This window comes from Saccopteryx bilineata, chromosome 6, assembly GCF_036850765.1.
Source record: "Saccopteryx bilineata isolate mSacBil1 chromosome 6, mSacBil1_pri_phased_curated, whole genome shotgun sequence".
NCBI lineage: Eukaryota > Metazoa > Chordata > Mammalia > Chiroptera > Emballonuridae > Saccopteryx > Saccopteryx bilineata.
The window spans coordinates 153,369,328-153,393,522 of record NC_089495.1 but is presented as its reverse complement, the minus strand read 5'-3'; the positions used below and the strand labels follow the sequence as shown (position 1 = coordinate 153,393,522).

Here is a 24,195-nt window from a genome sequence, read left to right as displayed (position 1 = left end):
AGGAAAGCAGGCCCCGTGGTTTGGGGGCTCAAGGATTCGGCACTGTGGTCTCTCGGTGCCTTGTCTGTGCTGTGGTGACTTTATGACTTTGGATCCTCCATCAGCCTTCATCTCCCCATGTTGGAAAGACCTGAGCTCTTCAGGTGGTTTTATACCCCTGTCCTTCCATCCCAATAGTTCTACACCTTTTGGGTGTTTTGTAAGGAGAACTGTGGCTCCTCTCTCTGGAAAAACAACATACACTTGCATGTAAGTGGTACCTTGAGACATGAACAGACCAACATACGAATTTTTTTAAGATATGAGCTGTGACTCGGTTTGTATTTTTGTTCAAGATCTGAGAAAAATTCTGAGATACCAGGAAGCTGCTGATAGTTGGTGCGTTGGCGCACGGGTCCAGTATCGGCAGTTTGATATACAAGTTGACTGACTTACGAGCTCAGTTACAGAACAAATTAAATTCATATCTGAAGGTACCACTGTAATAGGTGATTCATGGTCCCCGTAACACCCAACTGGGAACTTCTAGGGAGTCCAGGGAGCTCAGGTTGTATACAATCACTGTATCGTGTGAACAGTGAGACCTATACACAGTAATCCAGTTTAGCTATTCCTGGACAGTTTATTCACAAAGAGGATAATGTGTTCTATTTTCTTTTAAAATAATTATTTTTATATATTAATTTTAGACCGAGAGAGGAAGAGATAGAAAGAGAGAGAGAAAGAGAGAGAAGCATCAGCTCATTGATCCACTTAGTTGTACACTCACTGATTGCTTCTTGTATGTGCCCCGACCAGGGCTTGAACCTACAACCTTGGCATGCTGGGCCGATGCTCTAAGGACTGAGCCACCCAACCAGACCACAATGTTTTTTATAATCTAATCGCAGAAGTGGCATACCACTCCTTCTGCAGTATTCTGTTGGTCATAAGAGCAACCCTGGTATGACGTGGGAGGGGACTGCGTGCAGGTGTGAATACCAGAAGGCAAGGTTCATTGGGGGCCACCTTGAAGGCTGGCTGGCCTCTGCTTTGGTGATGGTGCAGGTGGTGTGCTGGTGGTAAAGTAGAGCTGCTGGTGTTGCTGCATCAAGTCAATGAGGTTTTGTGTTAAGTGGAAGAGCTTGGATTTATGTTTCTTGATAAATTTATAAAACGTTTTTCCTCCTCCTATCCTGCCCGGCTTTAGTCTCCCCTGTCTGGTTCAGCTGGCCATGGAAGTGTGCTGTCCTACCAGCAACTCAGTTGAGTGAACTTATTAAGCAGACGTGTGTCAGTGTTGCCTAGAAAAGCAAGATTGCAGACGTGCCCTATGCTAATGGATATCATCCTCACCTAAAATGACCCAAGTGTGCTTAAAATTGTGGAAAATCAGAAGGGCTTTTATAAAAAGGACATGAGTGAGGCCTGGTCAGGAGGAGACCCAAGTGGCGATGGCACTGAGGTCAGAAGGCCTGGGATCGGGAAGAATTGTGAAATGCAGGCTGTGAGCCCTGGACGGGCAGAAACTGTCCCCATCTTCCCTGAACCCCTTGTACTGGGTGTGGTGCCTGACATAGAAGCCCGTTCATGTCTGCTGCATGAACGGTGCAGGGGACCGGGAAGGGAATGGAACGTGAACAAGGGGCCAGGCATTGAGCAGTATGTATTCTGCGTTTGGTCATTGTTTAAGATTAAAATAGTAGGGAAGGCAGGGATTGGTGTTTCCATTCTATAGGAGGGGAAGTGGTAGCCTGGAGGGGTTAAATAACATCCGACATCACCCAGCTAATGGCTGCAGGATCAGAGAGTTGAACCAGGCGAGCCTGACTTGCTTTCCTCCTGTGCCCAGCTCTGCGTCCCGGGTCTGGGCATAACCAGCCACGGATGTGCGTTTTGTTCAGGATAATGACAGCAAAGTATCGTCACACTGGGCGATGACTAACACTAGGAGTCTGGAGAAGTGGTTATAATTAATCTGGGAATTTTTAAAAAAGATTTTATTTATTGATTTTAGAGAGGGAGGGCGGGAGGGAAAGAGTGAGAGGGAGTGAGATCGTAGTTGCTTCATTTTAATGGTTTATTGATTGCTTCTCATATGTGCCTTGACCAGGCATGCCTGGGATTTTGAACCAGCGACCTCAGTGCTCCAGGTCTGCGCTCTAACCACTGTGCCACCACAAGTCAGGCAATCTGGGAAATTTTTTAAATGGTCTTCTTTTGAAAAAATTCACTAGAAATATGGAGTTGAGATAGAGCTTTAGAGATTTCAAGACTCACTGTTTTATATCTCTGATTGACAGAATCTAGCTAACATTTCTCAAGTACTTCACCTGTGCCAGGAGCTACATACCCCAAGTACTTAAACTCAGGTTCCCATGAGTTTATGATTATGTCAATTGTATGGGAAGGAAACTGAGGCTCAGAGAAGCTCAGTAACTTGCCAAAAGCCACACAGTTTGTGAGCGGCAGCGGTCAGACTTGGCTCAGGTAGTCTGTCTGCACTTAGCTTCTGTTCTCCACTCTCTCCTGATACAATCACTGTATTAAACAGCATGGATTAAAACGAAGGAGGGGTAATGAGACCTGCCTGTCCCTGCCTGGGAAGGGACCATGTTCATCAACGGGAAACTAAATATGGTCCAAAGAACTTCTGTACTGAGTGCTCAGCCAGCAGTTTCCTCAGACCAGGTGCCAACAAGAAATAGAGTCAGAAAAGGGAGTTCTAACAATGAAGGCTGTGGAAATAACTTGAATTTAAACCCTCTTTTTGTTTCATCTCATTGACCTATCAGATGCCATCTTGTTGTCAAATTAGTTGCCCAGAAGAAAGAGACAGGTGTAGACTATTGTAGTCATTTGAAAACCTGAGACATTGTAGACAAATTAAATTGTAAACTGCTGAAAACAGGTTTGACTTTGTTAAAAAAGAGGGAAAGATAGTTTTGCCAGTGTCTCTGGCCAGCTAGCTAGCTATACCTTTTCCTTCTTTTTTTAATCTTTTAAAAAATTTTATTGATTTTGGAGAGACAGAGAGAGAGAGAAGCATTGATTTGTGTTCCACTTCTCTGTGCATTCATTGTTTGATTCTCTTATGTGCCCTGCCTGGGGACTGAGCCTACAACCTTGGCATATCGGGATGACGCTCTAATCAACTGAGCTACCTGGCCAGGGCTAGCTGTGCTTTTTTTTTTTTTTTACCTTTTCTTATTTGAAAACTGATCTAAGAACACTTATAAAAATTATGTAATATTATTCAATATAATTCAAAGAGGGACCACAGCCAGGAGGCCCAAGCATGCAGATGTCTGAAGATCTTTCTTGGTTTAATAATAAGGAGAATTAGAATATCCAGGAGACTCAATAAATATACATTTATCAGGCATGGCCCATGAATATTTTTCTCTTATCAGAGTGTCTGATGAGAATTGAACTTTTAAGAGCCTTACCTAAGACATGTGACCCTGCTTTGCTTGCACAATACCTGGTGTCCACTGTCCCACACCACCTCTGGCCTCTGAAGTCCTCAAGGGCCACAGAACTTTGGGTAAGACTCAGCGCTACCAAACTCTGTGTGTGGACAGTTATATCTTGTGTAAAAGAGGGGAGAGGAGTAATATGACTTTATTTTTGTATTTTCTTATAGATGAGTCAAGACTAGCTGAAAAGGTACACAAGAAAATAAAATCAGTAGTTACTTCTGCAAGGGGGGGTAGGCACTAGATAAACAGAAACAGGAATGGGGAAGAGACTTCACACTGTCTTTTTCTATGTTGTTTTTTTTCCACTTTAAACTTCAGGTACACAGATTTGGACTTTGGGTCATAACACACTGTCATCCTTGATCCATGCATAATTTGCCTTTTGTTTTTATTTATATGTGTGTTTTTAATAACAATGAATTCGCAGAACATCACCACTCTATACAAGAATTAGAATATTGCCCAAAACTACACCGCTCACAAAAATTAGGAGATCAGGGAACATGCAGATACTCCAGTACTTTTGGCCTTTTGTACAGTGCATTTTCACCAAAGAAATAAAAGTTGGTTTTGCATCTCATTTGCATAATTGAACAAATTTCTTTGACTTGTTTGCTTTTCTGATGTTCTTGTTTAATAAAAAAATATCAAATACTTCTTTTTTAAATCACTTCATATTTTGAAATATCCTCTAATATTTTTGTGAGCAGTATATATCTACCTGTATGCTCCTCCCAATCTCACCCCCCTCTTCCTTTCAGAAGTGACCACTATCCTGATTTTTTAATATTTAGTCTTTTTTTTGTGTGTAGCAGAGACAGGGACAGATAGGAACAGACAGACAGGAAGGGAGAGAGATGAGAAACATCAATTCTTCATGCGGTTCCTTAGTTGTTCATTGATTATTGCTTTCTCATATGTACCTTGACTGGGGGTTACAGCAGACCAAGTGACCCCTTGCTCGAGCCAAAGACCTTGGGCTCTAGCTGGTGAACCTTGCTCAAACCAGATGAGCCAGCGCTCAAACTGGCGACCTCAGGGTCTTGAACCTGGGTCCTCCACATCCCAGTTCGACGCTCTATCCATTGTGCCACCGCCTGGTCAGGCAATATTTAGTCTTATACCTATCCACCCTTTAAAATTTACATTGTTTCAGATGATATATCTGTTGGCCCTTTGGGGTTTCTCATCAATATCATCTACCTTTGGGCGTTTTGAGACATCTGACTGGACTATCAACTCAAAAATTTAAATAAAAATGAAAAATCTCATGATTTTTTTGTTCACATTTTGTGGTAGCAGATGACACAGGAAAGTACCAAAGCACACCAGATATAATAACTCTCAATCTCAGGTCCTGATGCTAAAGAGATTGCCTCCTTAGAACAGGAAAGGTGGAAATTTACGGGTGAGATGTATAGGAGTTTAGAGGTTTTGAAAGGCTGGGTTACTTGATGTTAAGGTCATGGACTTTAGACGCTTTTTCCCCCAAACTCCCTATGTATTGTGTGTTCTTTCTAGCCACATATAGATCACAAGGTGTTTGAAGCTGATTTTTTTGTGATAGGAGTTTGGAGAGTGAATGTTTTATATACTGATTATGCCCAGATCCTGCGCTTGGTAAATAAACCACGGGAAGGTAGAACTGAGGCGCTTCGAGGTACATCACGGAGCATAACCGGGGACCCAGGTGGGCTGAAGAATGACAGACCTGCCCTGGGCTGCTCTGAAGCTTGGACAAAAGTCCTGACCAACAAGTATGGTCTAGAACCTTCCAGCCTGGAAAATTTTTAGAGCAGTGGCCCACTACCAACTAACCAACAGACAAAAATACTTTTAAATAGGCAGAGAGCATCCAGCAATCCATCTTCCCTTCAGCCCGTTGTTGTAAATAAGTCTCAAATTGTGCTCTCTAGTCAGTTGAATTCTGTCAATAGCCTATGGTTGCTGGACATTAGATGCTGGATGACCTGGGCCAGGAATGATGAAGTTTGCTGGTTTCTGGCATCTAGCTGGGCATTGCAGCTGCTCTGGGTGCTTGACCAGAGTTCCCTCTGGAGGAGAGGAGAACGTGTGCTCTTTGTTTCTCAGTAGCAGGTGGGGTTGGGACTGCCTCACACATGGTTTCAAGGCCTCACCCATTTGGTGAGGCCACTAAGTCCATCAGATAGAAAATGCCGATGGGACTCTTCCCATTCTATCAGGCCAGGGTGAGGAAGGAAATTTTCAGGGCATGACTGTCCAATTTCAGAGTAGTGGTAGCTGTCCTCTATTAAGCAATGAGCATATGTCAGGTACTGTGTGAGTGCTTTCCTGCTTCTGTCCTATAAGTCTTTGAACAACCTGTGAATACGTATTATCACCCCACCTTACAGACAAGGAAGCCGAGTGCAGAGAGGTTAATCACCCAAGGTCACACAGTAAGTGACGAGCCAGGACTTGAATATCTGTCTGCCTGAATCCTGTGCTCTTCCTCCATGAACCACAATGTGGCAGCTCATAGGCTGCGTATGTTTTATGAACCTGTTTTATTTATCACATTTTGAAGGCCACCATCTTCTCTTGGTGAAAAAATGAGCAGCTTTGTACCAAAACTACCTTATGCTTGACCCACTGCCCAGAGTCATTACCCACCTGGACCCTGTAGACATTCGGGACCCCTGGACACTATGCTGCGTAGGATAATACCAATCTAGTGTGGTGAAGGTCACCTGGACCGTGTTGTTTCTGAGATAACAAATGTGTCTTCCCTCCTTCCCGTGTCATTTAGCTTTCACCATCAACAGCATCCAAATGGTGATCCTGCCGGGGCTGCAGGTGCCAAATGGGAACAACCTGACCCTGCAGTGCATCGTGGACATCAGCAGCACTTCTTCCGTCACGCCTCAGCACTGGGTGCACTTCTACAAAGATGACGTGCTGCTTCACAATGTCTCCTCCACGGAGAGCCTGGAGAGTTATTTTATCCCCCAAGCCCGGGTCTACAACGCAGGGATATACAAATGCACTGTGATTTTGAACAACAAAGAGAAAACCACATTGGAGTATGAGGTGATGGTGAAAGGTGAGTCCCTGGAATTGAACATCACTCCAGCAGGTGAAGCCGACCCAATGCAGTAGCAAGAACATTAATGGGATGCACAGTAACGACGGGCCCCTACTTGCTTACCCATCGCCTCTCTCAATCATCTGCCTGGCATTTTCCTTACCTGGAAATGGAAGCATGAAACAGGCTTCCCAAATGCCAGACTGTTTCTCACTGCCTTGCCTTTGCACATATTATTATCTCTCCTGGGAATACCCCTCTTCATCTCATCTTGTGAACTACTGTTTCTCCTTCAAGATTCAGCTCAATGATCTCTTCTTGGACACTTTCCTAAACAAAACAGATCTCCCCCAGAGTCCTCAGAGCTCTTAGGCTCTCTCTACTGTCGATAGTACTTATATATAGGCCATTGGGCCAACGGCTGACAGTGGATTCTGTAGTCAGTTTGCCTGGATTCCAATCTGGGCAAGTCCCTGAACTTCTCTCTAAACTTTGAAATTCTCATCAGTGAAATGAAGATAATATTAATACCCAGCTCAGGGAATTTTGAGATGTTTAAGAGATATCTATAGGTAGAGAGCCAAGCCTAATGCCCACACATAATGAATTCTCAGGAAATGGCATTTACTCCTTCATTCAATATTGCAAATGTTTTGCACACATGTGTCTACTTTTCTGGACTGTGAGACTGTGGGAAGAGGTGGTATGTGGTCTTTTTTGTATCTCACATAGAGAATCTGGCTCATAATATGCAATTAATAAATGATTGTAAAATAAACAGACAAAAAAGAGAAGTAGAAATGGAGAAATTGTTGTGGGAAATTTGGGTTTAGAGATATAGGGTTTCATTCATTCATTCATTCATTCATTCATTTCCTCAAGAAACATTTCCTAAGGCTGTAAGTCAGGAAAAAAGCCAGTGCAGGACATGAAAACACATCAGGTAGGCCCTGTTCCAGAGGCTGTTGCAGGCTGGTGGGGAAACATTTAAACAAATAATTACTATCCAGTAGTTACATGACTGAGGTGCCTTGGGATTGCAAAGATGCAAGGAAGTAGTTCTGCCTAGAGAAGTTAGAGATGCCTCGCTGGAGAAAGGGACATGGGTCCAGATCCAGAAGACTGCGTAGGAGTTTGCTTGATGGTGAAGTGAGAGGAAGGCAGAAGAAAGAGATGAGGCATCCAAGTGACAGGGCAGAGGCTGAGGAGAGGTGAGTGTCCCAGCAGAGTGCCCCAGCCTCTTGGAACCTGCATTTTCTGTCTCTAAAATTCAAATAACTAGTTAACTAGAGGTACCTTTGAAGGATGTTTAGTTTTAAGGATTATATGGGATAGATAGCGAGTGAAGTGTGCTTGGTAACCAAATGAATGGCCCATCATGTACAAGGTACTGGGCCAGGCCATTCTTAGGAAAAAAAAATAACCCCATCAGCAAAAACACAGATCACAAAGAACAAGGGGTCAAGTGTTCAGGGAATTTCCCTTTCGTAATTATGCCATCTCCATCTTTGACCACTTTTTTTTGTTTTTATTTTTGTATTTTTCCTGAAGTGAGAAGCAGGGGGGCAGAGAAACAGACTCCTGCATGCACCCTACTGGGATCCATCCAGCATGCCCACTGGGTATGGGGGCGATGCTCTGCCCATCTGGGGCGTTGCTCTGTTGCAATCAGAGCCATTCTAGCGCCTGAAGCAGAGGCCATGGAGCCATCCTCAGTGCCAGGGCCAACTTTGCTCCAATGGAGCCTTGGCTGTGGGAGGGGAAGAGAGAGATAGAGAGAATGGAGAGAAGGAAGGGTGGAGAAGCAGATGAGTGTTTCTCCTGTGTGCCCTGGCCAGGAATCAAACCCGGGACTTCCACATGCCAAGCCAACGCTCTACCACTGAGCCAATCAGTCAGGGCCTCTGACCACTTTCTTGTCAATTTTTGAGGCTCCCACAGGAGAAAATAACTATGTCACCCCCAGGCCAATCCCTCCATGGGTGTCCCCTGGGCAGTCAGGGGACATGGCTGGCCGACATCTCTTTGTGTCACCAGGGGCAATAACCACACGGATGCAGACCAGCCCTTCTCCATCTCCACTGAGTACGGGGGGGGGGGGGGGGGGGGGGGAACCAACAGGTCTGGGCATTTATTTTTTTATTTTTATTTTTTTTATCATTATTATTATTTTTGCATTTTTCTGAAGCTGGAAACAGGGAGAGACAGTCAGACAGACTCCCGCATGCGCCCGACCAGGATCCACCCGGCACGCCCACCATGGGGCAATGCTCTGCCCACAGGGGGCGATGCTCTGCCCATCCTGGGCATCGCCATGTTGCAACCAGAGCCACTCTAGCACCTGAGGCAGAGGCCACAGAGCCATTCCCAGCGCCTGAGCCATCTTTGCTCTAATGGAGCCTTGGCTGCGGGAGGGGAAGAGAGAGACAGAGAGGAAGGAGGGGGTGGAGAAGCAAATGGGCACTTCTCCTATGTGCCCTGGCCAGGAATCAAACCCGGGTCCTCCGCACGCTAGGCCGACGCTCTACCGCTGAGCCAACCGGCCAGGGCTGGTCTGGGCATTTACATCAGGGATGAGGACGGATGGTGGGTCCAGGGAATGGGAAATGTATGCTGGAAAAAAATGTGCTGGCAGACTTTTGAGACTTAGGGCAATTTCTTGAAATTTGGATGATTTAAAAGGCAGAGTTAGTGAATTCAGCCCTATGCTTCCTTGATAGCTGCTGTCATTTCTGCATTTTTGTGCTTTTGTGATCAGAACAGTCATTCATACTGTTATTATTTCCAGTAGTGAGAACTACCATTTCATTAGGTTCTCATGAGATAAATGGTTACAAGTGCCTTACACACCTTTCATTTCGCCCCTGCAGTAGCACTGGGAGAGAAAGGGTTCTTCCCATGCAGTGTGGACCCCGGGGCTCGGAGAGGTTGAGCGGTGCTCTCACGTTTCACTGCTTATCAAAGGCAGAGCTAGAGTTAGAACCAAGATCTGTTTGCCTCCACAGTTGACCTCTAACCCTTGATTATTGTGATAAGTCTTTTTTTTTTAATAAATTTTTATTAATGGTAGTGGGATGACATTAATAAATCAGGGTACATATATTCAAAGAAAACATGTCTAGGTTATTTTGTCATTAAATTATGTTGCATACCCCTCGCCCAAAGTCAGATTGTCCTCCGCCACCCTCTATCTAGTTCTCTGTGCCCCTCCCCCTCCCCCTAACTCTCTCCCTCCCTCCCTCCCATGTCCTCCCTCCCCCCACCCCTGGTAACCACCACACTCTTGTCCATGTCTCTTAGTCTCGTTTTTATGTTCCACCAATGTATGGAATCATGTAGTTCTTGTTTTTTTCTGATTTACTTATTTGTGATAAGTCTTTGAGGCAGACAAAAAGCAATTCATCCACTCGTTAAACATTGATCGAGTCCTTCCTCTGAGCCCGGCCAAGCATCCAACGGTGAATAAGGCCTGGTCCCTTCTCTTGGGGAGCTCAGCGTGCAGCTGCTGCCTCCACGGATAATAGTAGTGGGGTGAATCCAGTACAGATCTCCTTCCCAAGCAGACAACCCTCCATCTCTGAACTTGGTGGGTTAAAAAAACAAGAGAGAGATTCATAAGAGTCGTAAGAGACTGCATGAGGTGGCACCCGTAGGAAGAGGCAGGTTTAGGATGCAAACAAGTCTATCTGACTCTAAGATGAAGTTTATGAGCACCAGGACATCCCATCTCAGCCAGGCTCTCCCAGCTGCCCCTAATGGGACTGGTTCTGCACGGAGGCACCGTCCTCCCCATCGCTTTCTCTGAGCCAGATGACTCTCTGCTATACAACCTGGCCTGAACGATTTCCTGTGCTTGTGTGCATCCTGAATGCCTGTCCTGAGCCCCCATCCCACATCATCTGTCCAAATAACACCCTTCCTCCAAGATTCCCCTCAGACCCTGTTCCTTTCTAGACTTTTCTCTGAACCCCCAAGCAGGAGAGACTTCTCTCCTCGCTGTTCCATCTCCCGTTGTCCCTGCGGTACACTGATGTGTGTCTATTGTCAGCTGTGTTTTTTGAGCTGGAAGCCCATGTCCCTCCTCTCCCCCATCCCTGCACCTGATCTCTGGCTCTGGAGTCAGATGAACCTGGCATCGAACCTCAACTTTGGGGCTTGGGAGCTGTGCGCTTTTGGAGGAGCCTTGAATCTCCCTGAACTTCACTGTCTTCATCTTTAAAATGGGCAGAATTTTATCTTTCATATCCACCCAGGAGGTTTATTGTGAGAAGTAAATGGGGTCACAGATACAAAGTCAATTTACCGGCATTCAGTAAAGCATAATAACAACAATCACAGTAATACTAATGAATACTGGCTGGTTTGTTTTGTTTTGTTTTTAACCATTTCATTTGGGAAGACTTGTTTTCCCAATGGGATTCTAAATGTTGAAAGCACCAACTACCTCTTAAAACATATTTTATACTTGTTGAAGTACATGGTGTAGTGCTGGGCACATATATGCTCAATAGGTAGCTCTGGGTGTTCTGGGAATAAAAGAAAAGAACTCTTAGATGGGTCAGCCGGAAAGACTCTGCTTGTAGCATTAAACTGATACTAATGGGCTTTCTCTTTCCCCAAAGGAGTGTCCAATCCCAGGGTGATACTGGACAAGAAGGAGGCGATAGAAGGTGGGGTCGTGATGGTCCATTGTTCTGTCCCAGAAGAAAAGGCCCCAGTACATTTCACAATTGAAAAAGTCGAACTGGAAGCAAAAAATGTCAAGCAAAAAAGAGAAAAAACTTCTCAGAACCAAAATTCTGTGTCATTGGAATTCACAGTTGAAGAGCAGGACCGTCTGATATATTTCCTCTGTCAAGCTAGCATTATTTCTGGGAAACACGTGGAGACCTCTGAAATAATTAAGAGTGAGCTGGTCACTGTGAGAGGTCAGAGTCCTGCTCTTTTTTTTTTCATTCTTTCTGGCTTGTTGGTTTGGTGTGGGAAGGGAGAGCCCAGGATTGGAAAGGGGGTAGGGGCTTCTGGCTGGGCTGCTGTTTCAAAAACTGTTCTTAATCATTTTAAGTCCATAGTTTTCAAAATTTTTGACTGTGACACAGTTTAATACATATATATATATTTATATACACACAGGGTGAGCAAAAGTAAGTTTATAGTTGTGAGTGTGTGAAACAAAGAATTTATTCTTGTATATTATTTATTAATTACTGTATTATTTTCCATGCCAGCAACCATAAACCTACTTTGCCCCACCTTATAGATACATATATATGTATGAATTTTTCAAAATTTTACAAATGATATGTAACCTTAATATATAATGTATTTTGCTCTTTTTTATTTTGTGTGTGTGTGTGTGTGTGAGAGAGAGAGAGAGAGAGAGAGAGAGAGAGAGAGAGAGATGAGAAATATCAACTTGTAGTTGCAGCACTTTAGTTGTTCATTTATTGTTTTTTATATGTGCCTTGACTAGGGGGTCCAGCTGAGCCATGACCCCTTGCTCAAGTCAATGACCTTGGGCTCAAACTAGCACCTTGGGCTTCAAGCCAGCAACCTTTGGGCTCAAGCCAGTGGTCATGGGATCATGTCAATGACTTCGCGTTCAAACCCGGCAACACTACGCTCAAGCAGGTGAGCCTGCGCTCACACCAGCTACCTCGGGGTTTCAAGCCTGGATCTTTAGTGTCCCAGTTCAATGCTCTATTTACAGTGCCACCACCTAGTCAGGCCTCTATTTCAGTTTTTAAAACTCTGACCCTGACTCACTGAAATGATGCACTGCATGACCTGCAGTTTGGAAACCAAAGCTTTAAGCCAGTGTGGGTCAAACATCAGGAAGTGAGGTTTTAGGGGACCGGGAGGGCAGGGGTCCACTTCCTCAGCCTTTGCCCCCGCCTTAGATGAGTAACTCTCCTCTTCTGCTCATAGCCCATCAACAAGACTCTGGACAAATAGGAAACAGATGAGGTGACCTTTTGGAAGGAAACAGCAAAGGCAGAGGAAAGCCTGGGTGTGAGTGCCCAGGACAGGTAGCCAGGGACCATGGGGAGGAATCGGTGGAGGGGACATCCTCATGCAGATAGCCTCAAATATTCTCAAAGTAGGGGCCCTAAAGTTTATAGGTGACCTTCCACTTCGGACAGCTGACTTCACCCCTTCCCATGGTGCAGGTATGTATGACTACATAGATGTATACAGAATGTATATGTATACTTCTATACATGTATAATGTCATGTACATATAATATCTTTCTGATTAGGCTACATGGTGAGGGTTAAATTTTCAGAAACTATGGTATGATATAAAGTAAAAAGCGACAATCATTCATATTACCACTACTCCAAGAAAACCACTGTGTTTTACTCTAGACTTACTCCACTTATATATTCGGCACAAACACAGTTTGGGGTGGCATTGTTCTTTGTTTTTGTTTTTGTTTTTTTAACAGAAAAATAGGATTTATCAAAACATACTATTTTTGCCATGGCCGGTTGGCTCAGTGGTAGAGCGTCGGCCTGGCGTGCAGAAGTCCCGGGTTCGATTCCCGGCCAGGGCACACAGGAGAAGCGCCCATCAGCTTCTCTACCCCTCCCCCTCTTCTTCTGCTCTGTCTCTCTCTTCCCCTCCCGCAGCCGAGGCTCCATTGGAGCAAAGATGGCCCGGGCGCTGGGGATGGCTCCTTGGCTTCTGCCCAGGTGCTAGAGTGGCTCTGGTCGCGACAGAGCGATGCCCCGGAGGGGCAGAGCATCGCCCCCTGGTGGGCAGAGCGTCGCCCCCTGGTGGGCATGCGGGTGGATCCCGGTCGGGCGCATGCGGGAGTCTGTCTGTCTCTCCCCGTTTCCAGCTTCAGAGAAATATAAAAAAAAAACCACAAAAAACAAAAAAAACAAAACATACTATTTTTATAACTTTCCCTTAACTTAATATGTTATAGACTTTTGTCCATATCAGGAAATAAAGATCTACGCCATTTTAGTGCCAGCTCGGAATCCTGGTGTAGGAGCGTGCCATGATGTACTTACCTTTTTCTATTGATGGAGATTTAGGTCTTTTCTCAGTTTTTGCTATTAAAACAATCTTGCAACAGACACGCCTATACTTAAAACTTGTGTGCTTCTGCAAATATTTTATTATTAATAGATATTGCCAAGGTGCTCCCTCAAAATGGCTGAGAAGTTCCATCAGAAGAGACATTTACCGACCTTACTAACGCAGACTGTTTCAATATTGTGTTATTTTAGCGCATCCAGCTGAGGCACGATGATGTAGCATTGCTGCTGTGGTCTGTGTTTCTTTGGTCTCTAGTGAGGTAGCATGTGTTCCTTATGTCTATTGGTCTCTTACATTTGACCCCATAAACCGCCTGTTCGTATACACTTCTCCCATTTTGATTTGTTTGAGCCCTTTATAAATTAAAGGAATTTGCTCTTTGTCAGATACTGTGCCATTATTTTCCCCACTTTGTCTTTTTGGGGGGAAGAGGGTTCAGGTCACACTAACCCCAGCTTCTTGCCTGGCTCTGACCAGAGACGAGATCCTTATATATGTGCATGTTACATGACTAAAAGAATTCGAAATTTACATATTCTCCATATTTCTTCATAATCTGTCACCCTATCTTTTGGAGAACTCACCTTTAAATCTCTCTCTCTCTCTCTCTCTCTGTCTTTTTTATTAAGTGAGGGAGGCAAAGAGACAGACTCCCACATGCGCCCTGACCAGGATCCACCAAGCAAGCCCCCTACAGGGCGATGCTATGCCTATCTGGGGCTACTGCTCAGTTGCTTAACAACCAAGCTATTTTAGTGCTTGAGGCAAGGCCATAGAGCCATCCTCAGTGCCTGGGGCCAAATTGCTCAAACCATTCGAGTCATGACTGTGGGAAGGGAGAAGAGAGAGAGAAAGGGAGAGAGAAAGAGAGAGAAGATAGTTGTTTCTTCTGTGTGCCCTGACCCGGGATCAAACTTGCCTTTAAATCTCGTTGAGCTGTGTTTACCCAAACACTTTTTTGTGAGTCATGAAGCCATTTGTTAGGTGTTAGTGTTTTATCTGATAGTCGATTTGGGGAGATATCAGAGGACCCTAGTGGTCCACTAGAGTTGTTGGCCTCTGAAGCTATTTTTATGTCCTGGTTGGCATCACGGGACACAGAGATGTAAGTTGCCTACCCACTTTCTAGCACCATATCCTGGAAGGGCTTCTGTTATAATATGAAATTGTCTTGAAATTGAAGCTCAGAAACTAAATGATGCAAGTTTCTCCAGAGAGGACCTCAGTCTGGATTTGAGGATGGAAAATGTGTCCTGGTGAGAAGCCAGCAAAGGAAGATGCTAGATCCTTAAAGCTCAAGTGACAAAGAAAGTCCCCTGTGGGCTTCTTGAGAGATTGAGGACTATGTTCTCAGAATATGATATGGAATTTATTCCGTAGAGCAGTGATTTCAACTGGTGTGCTGCAAGAATTTTAATAACATGCACTACCAGACTATTTAGTCAGAGGCACTGACCTCTTTTCCCTTAGATCGTCAAATAAAAAAATGACAACAACCAACACAATAGCTATCCAGTGAGAATGAATCAAAATTATACTTTTTTTTGTCAGATCTGCAAAAAATATATTTTTTCAGTGTGCCAAATGTCATTGTTTTTATTTTATGATTTTTTTCAATGCTGAAGGCTTTAATGTTTAGTTGATCAAGTTTGTCCCTCTTTATTATGGTATCGCAGTTTCGTGATTCATACCTAAAGCTCCTCCACACTCCAAGATTATTAAAGAAAAAGTGCACCTATATTTTCTCATACTGTCTCTGTGATTTAAATGTTTTTTCTCCCTGACATTTAAGTCTCTGGTGCATCTAGAGTTAATCTGGTATAAGAAAAAAATCTTCAATTATTATTAAGCTACCCAAGAGGGCACTTGCTGAGGATCTTAAAAGATGCTCTCTTTTCTGAATTTTATTCAGAAAAACAGACTATTATTTTAAATGACAGCTTCTTGTGAATTTAAATGACTTTATAGTTAAAAAAAAACTAATGAAAATGAAAATAGTATATTACTCTAAGTTCACTTTTGGCATTTTTAATGTCCCTACCAGTGTATACTCTCTATGCTAAGCTGTTTTTTTAGCGGGAGTGAAAGCCAAGCCTGGCTTCCCTCACCATCTCCCAAAGATTCCACACCCCGATAGCTGACTCACATTTTGTTAAAACAGTGTTTTCAAACTGTGAACCATGAAAGCAATTTTGTTAGTCATGGCAAACTTTGTAAGAAAGAAATTGAATAGACTAGACCTTGCCACTCTTTTTTCTTTTTTCTTTTCCTTTTCTTTTTTATTAAGTGAGAGTAGGGGAGGCAAAGACAGACTCCTGTAAGCGCCCCAACCGGGATCCACCCAGCAAGCCCTCTAGGGGGTGATGCTTTGCCCACCTGGGGCTATTGCTTCGTTGCTCATCAACCAAGCTATTTTAGCGACTGTGGTGAGGCCATGGTGCCGTCCTCAGCACCTGGGGCCAGCTTGTTTGAATGAGCCATGGCTGTGGGAGAGGAAGAGAGAGAGAGAAAGAGAAAGGGGAGGGGTGGAAAGCCAATGGGCACTTCTCCTGTGTGCCCTGACTAGGAATTAAACCCAGGACTTCCACATGCCAGGCCAATACTCTACCACTGAGCCAACTGGCCAGGACCCCTCCCCCCCTTTTCTGCATCTGTTTATTTAAATAGTTATTTCTTTTTTTTTGTATTTTTCCGAAGCTGGAAACGGGGAGAGACAGTCAGACAGACTCCCGCATGCGCCCGACCGGGATCCACCCAGCACGCCCATCAGGGGCAATGCTTTGCCCACCAGGGGGTGATGCTCTGCCCCTACGGGGTGTCGTTCTGTCGCGACCAGAGCCACTCTAGTGCCTGGGGCAGAGGCCAAGGAGCCATCCCCAGCGCCCGGGCCATCTTTGCTCCAATGGAGCCTCGCTGCGGGAGGGGAAGAGAGAGACAGAGAGGAAGGAGAGGGAGAGGGGTGGAGAAGCAGATGGGCGCTTCTCCTGTGTGCCCTGGCCAGGAATCGAACCCGGGACTCCTGCACGCCAGGCCGACGCTCTACCACTGAGCCAACCGGCCAGGGCCTAAATAGTTATTTCCATGAAACATCACAGTTTACACCATTGTCCTTTCTGGAAGCTATGGACTATTTATGGTGAAATGCCAGAGTTCCATGCAACAGTGTGAGAGAGACTTGGAAAAGCCTTGGTGGGCAGAAGGAAGAGTCTGCTTCTAACTACTGTGCTTGTTTCTGAGGTATTGGAAGAAGGTTCTGCAGGTAAGATTGGGTTAGCCTTTGGGAAGCTCAAGAAGATTAGAGAATTGCAGTTAAGGAGAAGGTTGAAGATGTAAGAATGAGCACTAAGGTAAAGAGCATCAGAACAGTTTTTTGAGAATACAGGTGGAATATTTTTTAATTGAAAAAACAATGGTTGGCAACAAAAAAAGAGCAGAAAAAAGAGGGAAGTGCCTTTTTCCCTCACCCAGGTTTGAACCTGCGTCTGCTTCTTGCAGAATCCTTCTCTAATCCCAAATTCAACATCCAGCCTGAAGGAGTGATCATAGAAGGAGATCAGCTAAACATCCAGTGCACCATCCAAGTGACGCACATGGCGCCAGCGTCCCCAGAAATCATAATCCAGAAGGGCAAGGCAATTGTGGCGCACAGAAAGCAGGCCAACGAGGCCACCTACTCAGTGATGGCCATGGTGGAACACAACGGCAACTATACCTGTAAAGTGGAAACCAGCCGGATATCCAAGGTCAGCAGCATCGTGGTCAACATAACAGGTAGGGCAGCTGCTGGAGGGTGTGTGCCCAGGGCGGGCTCAAGAAACGACTGTGCTGGCATTCGGGATGGCCAATGAGATGGATGCTCTGCTCCTGTTTGTCTGAATGGATGCACTCGGGGCGGGTGTGTGTGTGTGTGTGTGTGTGTGTGTGTGTGTGTGTGATGCTCGTCAATGCCCAGCCTGGAAGCAGTTAGCTATGGTAGCTGAGGCTGCAGGTTCTGGCCTCAGGTCCCAACCTCACCACTCACTACTTCTGTGACCTCAGGTGACTTACTGAGTTTCTCTTTGCCACAACTCCATGAGATGGGGGTAATGACAGAACTCACTGCTAGCACTGTTACAGTGATTAAGTGACATAAAAAGGCTCATGCAGAGTAAGCGCTCAGTGAATGTTTGCTAGCGTCTCTATTATTACGGCACATATATCCTTTCTCTGTGCCAAGCACTGTGCTAAACCAACAGACAGGCCCCACAACAGGGTCAGGAGTGAGAAAGCATTAGCAAATGCAAAAATAATAGTGACAATTCCCCTTTTGTTGAACACTGGATGACTGGTTTGCATACTTTTTCATTTCATGCTCATAATGGTGCTATGAGATAAGTATCATGATTCCAGTTTTCTGGGTGTGGAAAGTTAGGCTGAGAGGTTGGGCAGCTCACCCAAGGATTACAGGATTACCAAGTGGAAGAATAAGAGTCACCCCTGGGCCTGTTTGACTTCTAAACACATGCACTTGGAAGTTCCCTTGGACTCCTTCTCCGCTTGCTTTGCTTCACCTTCCTTTTTAGCTCTTACCACCAAAAAAATGTACTCTACTTCTTCCTGTGTATTGTCCGTATTCAGGCGCTAGAATGTAAACCATTTAGGGCAGGCCCATGCCTCATTTTATACATTGCTCTTGCACATAGTAGGAGTTCAATACTTATTTGTTGTGTGAGCAAATGAACATAGGATGACTGTTTCAGAGAGCAGAGAGAGTCATCACTTTTCGGTTCCCAAGTGGTGTTCATTCATTCCTTCATTTGTTCTCTCATTCACTGAAAGTGTCCTATGTGTTAAGCATTGAGTGTACAGTCGCAGCCACACCTTCCGTATCGTAGGTAGGCTGCCAACCCCCAAATGGTTGATTGGCATATGTGCTAGATCCTGCAGGTCTATCATGTGGCTAACAATTTACTTTATTATTAATAATGACAAGCATTTTCAGGGCACGTGATATTTTTCACTGATGAGACATGTCTTATCTCATTAGAGAAAAGTATTCAATTCAACATATATTGAGCACCTTCTGTTTTTCTGGGTAAACTGTTAGCGATAGAGAGCTGCCTAAGGTCAGACTTTGCCCTTGAAGAATTCACAGACATAAATAGACTGTTAGAATGCAGTACAAAGAAGAAATAAATAAAAGGATGGGTGTACTGCTATGAGAGCAACAGCGACCAAGTGGTGAATGTATGAACTGTGTCATAATATGATTTCACACATAGGTGGGATATAAAACTGAGACTCATGGATAGAGATAGCCTGACCTGTGGTGGCGCAGTGGATAAAGCGTCGACCTGGAAATGCTGAGGTCGCCGGTTCAAAACTCTGGGCTTGCCTGGTCAAGGCACATATGGGAGTTGATGCTTCCAGCTCCTCCCCTCTTCTCTCTCTCTCTGTCTCTCCTCTCTCTCTCTCTCTCTGTCTCTCCCTCTCCTCTCTAAAAAATGAGTAAATAAAAAAAAAAAAAAAGTGCAGTGGTTAGGGGGGGAAGAGGGTGTGGGGGAGGGGGGAGGGAAAAGGGAGTAAAGAGGAACAACTATACAGTGACAGAAAATCAACAGTTCAAATGCTATGGAAATGTTTACCTGAAACCTATGTACTCTTATTGATCCATGTCACCCTGTTAAATTTAATTTTCTAAATAAAATTTTAAAACAAGCAAACAAAAAATATATGGACTGTGTTATCACAGTCCACCCCCACCCCTCGGGCCAGGCTACTTTAGGAAAACATAAAGTATCATTGGACCGTAAGATACAATTTTTGTAGCTGATCACGCATGCCCAGAAGTCTGTGTCATGAGAATGTACAAGTCATTCAGTAGATCAGTCTCCTTCGCACAAGAAAGTCTTACACTCGGCCCGCTCTCGCCTGCCCCCAGCCTCTGCACTGTGAGCTTGAGCTCTGTCCTTTTCATGTAGAGTTGACCTAGCCACACCAGGGTTTGCATGCAAATACCCTCTGGTTCAAATTCAACCAAGCCTTGGAAATGTCTCCAAGTCCACGTATGCATCTGGTTTTCCGCACCCCTGCTACTATCAAGCCTCACTGTAAATGGCTATACTTAGTCATAGTAGAGGCTCACTATAATTTTGTAAACATAAAAATCATTGAATTTGTCATTTGTCTTTGGGTACAAAAAGGGTTTCTTCCTCCCTCCACTGTCTACCTTTTCAGACCCATCTGTCACCAAGTGCTGCCAGGTCTACCAACACTGTTCTGTCTTCTGGGCTCTACAATGACACCCCAACACCAGCCCTCAGGCCAGAATCATAACAAGGATCTCCCTGAGCACTCTGTTCCACTTCCCCCTTCAGCTGGCTTCAAAAAGATGGCCCCTGTTCGACATAACTATTCGTGGGCTTAAAATCTTCCTTCATGATCAAGATCCTTCACCTTGACTCTGTCCTCTTCCAAATGTCCCTCCTCTCTAGGCCTAAGCACACTTTCCTCTTGGCCACTGAGAAACTTCTGTTGTTCTTAAGCCCCAAATCTCAATCCAGGCTCTCCCAGGCAAAGTCCCATGGTCACACCTCAGGTCCCACTGTGCTCTGCTTGTAGCTTGATGCAGCCAACAGCCACTGCAAAGACAACGTCTGTCTCCACCGCTCAGTGTGAGCTCATGAAGGACCAGACCTGTGGCTCAATTCATCTTAAATCCTCAATAGTCAGCACAGAACCTGGCACGTTTGTAGGAGCTCAGTCAATATTCGTTCATGGGTGAATAAAAGACTGATCCTTACTGATCCATGTTGTGGTCCTGCCAGTCCATTGACATTATCTCCTTTACAAGTGGACTGTTCCCTAACATTTCCTTCCTAATTGTAAACTGTCTTGTACCTGCCTCAACAACATGGTTTCTATTTTTAACATTTTGGTTTACATATAGTTAAATATAAAGTCATTGTTTGGGGATTTCTTTTTCCTTCAGTCGTTTTTTCACTTTTTTGTTTTGTTTTGTTTTTTTGGTGCCTGCCCAGTGAGGTTGTAAGGCACTTTAGGATATCAGTTTCTTTGATTCCCTTTTGCCCACTCCTAAACTAGAGCTTTTGATGGTACTCTGAAAACAGATGAGTCAGTACTTGTTGTATGGAAGGATGGAAGGCTGACATGTGCCTTAATGAAATATAGATTAATTATTGGAGTTTTATTTTATTTCTAGTACAGGAAACTAGACTAGAGGGACACTATGAACTGATTAAGATGGAAGTGACTTCCATAACAATGTCACATCAGTGATGACAATGACAGTGTTGATTTGTACCCTATACCTATGCAGCAGGCAGGTTTAGAAGCAAAGGTAGAATTCCATTTCTTGATTCCTGGCTGCATTCTTTTTTCTTTTCTTTTTGTGGCAGAGACAGAGAGAATCAGAGAGAGGGACAGACAGACAGGAAGGGAGAGAAATGAGAAACATCAATTCTTTGTTGCTGCTCCTTAGTTGTTCATTGATTGATTTCTCATATGTGCCTTGACCAGGGGACTACAGCAGACCGAGTGACCCCTTACTCGAGCCAGTGACCTTGGGCTCAAGCTGGTGAGCTTTGCTCAAACCAGATGAGCCTGAGCTCAAGCTGGCGACCTCGGGGTCTCAAACCTGGGTCCTCCACATCCCAGTCCGATGCTCTATCCACTGCGCCACCACCTGGTCAGGCCCTGGCCGCACTCTTAAACCTCTTGCCCAAGAAGCTTTCCGGATAGGACTTTTGGGATTCAATCTCTTCTTCAGTATGCAGATAGTCTCAAGAATGACTGGCTCCTCTTCCATTTGTATCTAGGGCACACCAAGGAGTCAGGGTGCATTGGTTTATGTGAAGGAGCCAAGTCTTCACATTGGTTAAGTATTTAACCTAGTGCTTTCCCTGTAGCTGATAATAAAAACATATACTATAACTATGAAATACTGAAATATTAAATAAAGCAGTAATGAACCTTTTAAAAGTTAAGTTCTCTCTTTACTAAGGGTACTAATAACTCTTTAAAGTGGCATAGAACTTTTAACTTGACCTCAGGAGGTACCACCCATCTCCTTTCCACCCAAAGATCTCCCCACAACACACATCTCTGCCCTTCCCTTGACCCAGACTCTCCATGCTTCCCACCTCCTTGGGGATGTAATCCACAGTTCTTTAGGCGATTCCCAAGATCCATAGGGCTTCCTACAGCCTCTTCTACTCCCTCTATGTTCCAGGCCAACTGAACTTTCAGGTGCTTGAACCTCCTGCCAGTTCTTCCATATGCTGTTCCCTTGGCCTATATGACCCTTTTCCTCTTTGCCTGGACTCGACTTTCTCCAAGAGTCCTTTCCTGATTCCCCAAGCCTACGTTCATTCTCCTCTGTACGGGCTCTGCGGCAAACACTGTGTCTGAATCGCTCACCAGACATCAGCACTTTGAAGTCAGGGACTATTTCTTTTTCACTGTTGTCTCCCCAATGCCAAGTGAGTGGCCAGCATAGAAATAGCCTGAAATAAATACTTGTAGAATAAAAACATGTGAGTGACTGAATATATGAGCGAATGCATGAATCATTACAAGTTGCAAAACTTTTCTAATCCATGTCTGTGAAATTGGATTAACATGAGAAGCAAACCTGACACTGGAATCCCAGTCGAAGAATGAACTCTAGTTCTTTATCTGTGTGATTATTGGGTATTTGAGAAGCAAAGGAAAATGTTTTGCAAGAAGTTGGGTCTTGGTTCGGCTGAAAGCAGCTGGCCCAAGGGACTCTGTAAAGGGACTTTGGGAGTGGTTCCCAGAAACATCTTACCCTATTCCCACTCACTGGTATTTCAGAGCTATTTTCCAAACCGAAGCTGGAATCTTCTGCCACAAGTCTAGACCAGGGCGATATCCTGGACCTGTGGTGCTCCATCCCAGGAGCACCTCCAGCCAACTTCACTATCCAGAAGGGAGACAAGATTGTGTCCTTGGCTCAAAATTTCACCACAAAGGCCTCACAGTGGGACAGTGGGGCATACACCTGTGTTGCAGGCATTGGCAAGGTGGTCAAGAAAAGCAACATGGTACAGATAACTGTGTGTGGTAAGTACCTCCTCTCTGGCTCAGAGAGTCTTGAGATTGAATGGGAGAAAGGGAATTTATCACCTACTATCACCCTTTCCAGTCTGAAGACAGATCAGACTGAGGCAGGGTAAGAACTCAAGGGAAAGAGAGGAGTGAAATCAATAGACTGAACAGAAGTAAGTGGTATTTCTGCTTGGACTACAGGAGAGAGGCTACAAAGAAAACATTGGCCCTGGTCAGTTGGCTCAGTGGTAGATTGACCTGGCATGTGGATGTCCTGGGTTTGATTCCCTGTCAGGGTATACAGAAAAGCAACCATCTGCTTCTCCACCCCTCCCACCCCCTCTCTTTTTCTCTCTCTTCCCCTCCTGCAGCCATGGCTTGATTGGTTCAAGCGTATTGGCCTCGAACACTGAGGATAAAATAGCTGGTTGCCAGTATGGCCCCAGATAGGCAGAGCATCAGCCCCAGACAGGGGTTGCCGGGTGGATCCTGGTTGGGGCACATGTGGGGAGTCTGTCTCTCTATGTCCCCTCCTCTCACTTGGAAAAGAAGAAAAAAAAACATTGTTAGTAAAAATCAAGTTCACGGTTTTATTGTGGTTGCATGCTGATGATGTGGCCTATGAATTGAAGAGATTCCTGCTGATGGAGCCGGCCCCTACCCACAAGGTCAGGGAGAGAACATTGCTTAGTCAACTCTAAACCTTATGATCAAAGCTCCAGTTTTTAATCCATATCCCGGTTGACCAGAAGGTCTTAAGCTTCTGGTTGGCAGAATGTAGGTATGGGGACCACCTAGAGCTGCTCTTATTTTTTTTTAATTGATTGATTTGAGAGAGAGCAAGAGAAGCATTCATTTGTTGTTCCATTTAGTTGTGCACTCATTGGTTGCTTCCCATCTGAGCCCTGACCAGGAATTGAACTCATAACCTTGGCATTCCAGGATGATGTTGTAACCAACTGAGTTAGTTGGCCAGGGCTAGAGCTGTACTTCTCAGACTTGAATGAATATGCAAAACCTGGTTAGAAAGCAGATTGGGTGGGGCCAGATTCCACATCTCTAGCACCTTGAGGATGCTGGTTCTGCTGGGCCCTCGACCCCACTTGGAGTGGAAGGCTCTAAAAACTCTGGTCCAGCTGTCATTACCATTGTTATTATTCAGTAATGGTCCTTTATTTTAACCTGTAGCTTTGGTTTCTCCAGGCAAGATCGTAGCCTGAACTGAACCAGGATTGTAGCCTATTGTCAACTTTCTAGTCTTCTAACTCAACAGAAAATAATGCAAGAGAAAAAGGTGGATCATATTTTACAGAATTAAAATGATTCTTTTTGTTGTTCTTGGGAGGTCATTTCATAATAAAAGCTTTATAAATAAACTAACTTCTAAATAATGACCTAATAGAATTCTTGTTTCAGAGGCATACACTCTCCAACCAGGAGAAGCGGAGGCACTGAGAATTTTTTTTAAATATACTCTGTGTTCTCTGCTTTTCCTGAGTCTTTTCTCAATACAGAAAAAGAAACCCATATGAATGTGAATATGTATGTGCACGCATGGAAGATATATG

The 24,195-nt window shown here is 44.6% G+C and overlaps 1 protein-coding gene across 4 annotated transcripts in view; it reads left to right on the top strand.

Annotated features, from left to right (window-relative positions):
* Positions 1 to 24,195, top strand: part of PECAM1 (platelet and endothelial cell adhesion molecule 1) — a 60,786-nt gene that overhangs the window by 5,015 nt on the left and 31,576 nt on the right. For all 4 annotated transcript variants that reach the window (XM_066234910.1, XM_066234909.1, XM_066234908.1 and 1 more), the window contains exons 3-6: positions 6,232 to 6,525; positions 11,130 to 11,435; positions 17,054 to 17,329; positions 22,394 to 22,642. In XM_066234910.1, coding sequence (XP_066091007.1) covers positions 6,232 to 6,525; positions 11,130 to 11,435; positions 17,054 to 17,329; positions 22,394 to 22,642 — 1,125 coding nt within the window. The remainder of the gene's footprint in view (positions 1 to 6,231; positions 6,526 to 11,129; positions 11,436 to 17,053; positions 17,330 to 22,393; positions 22,643 to 24,195) is intronic.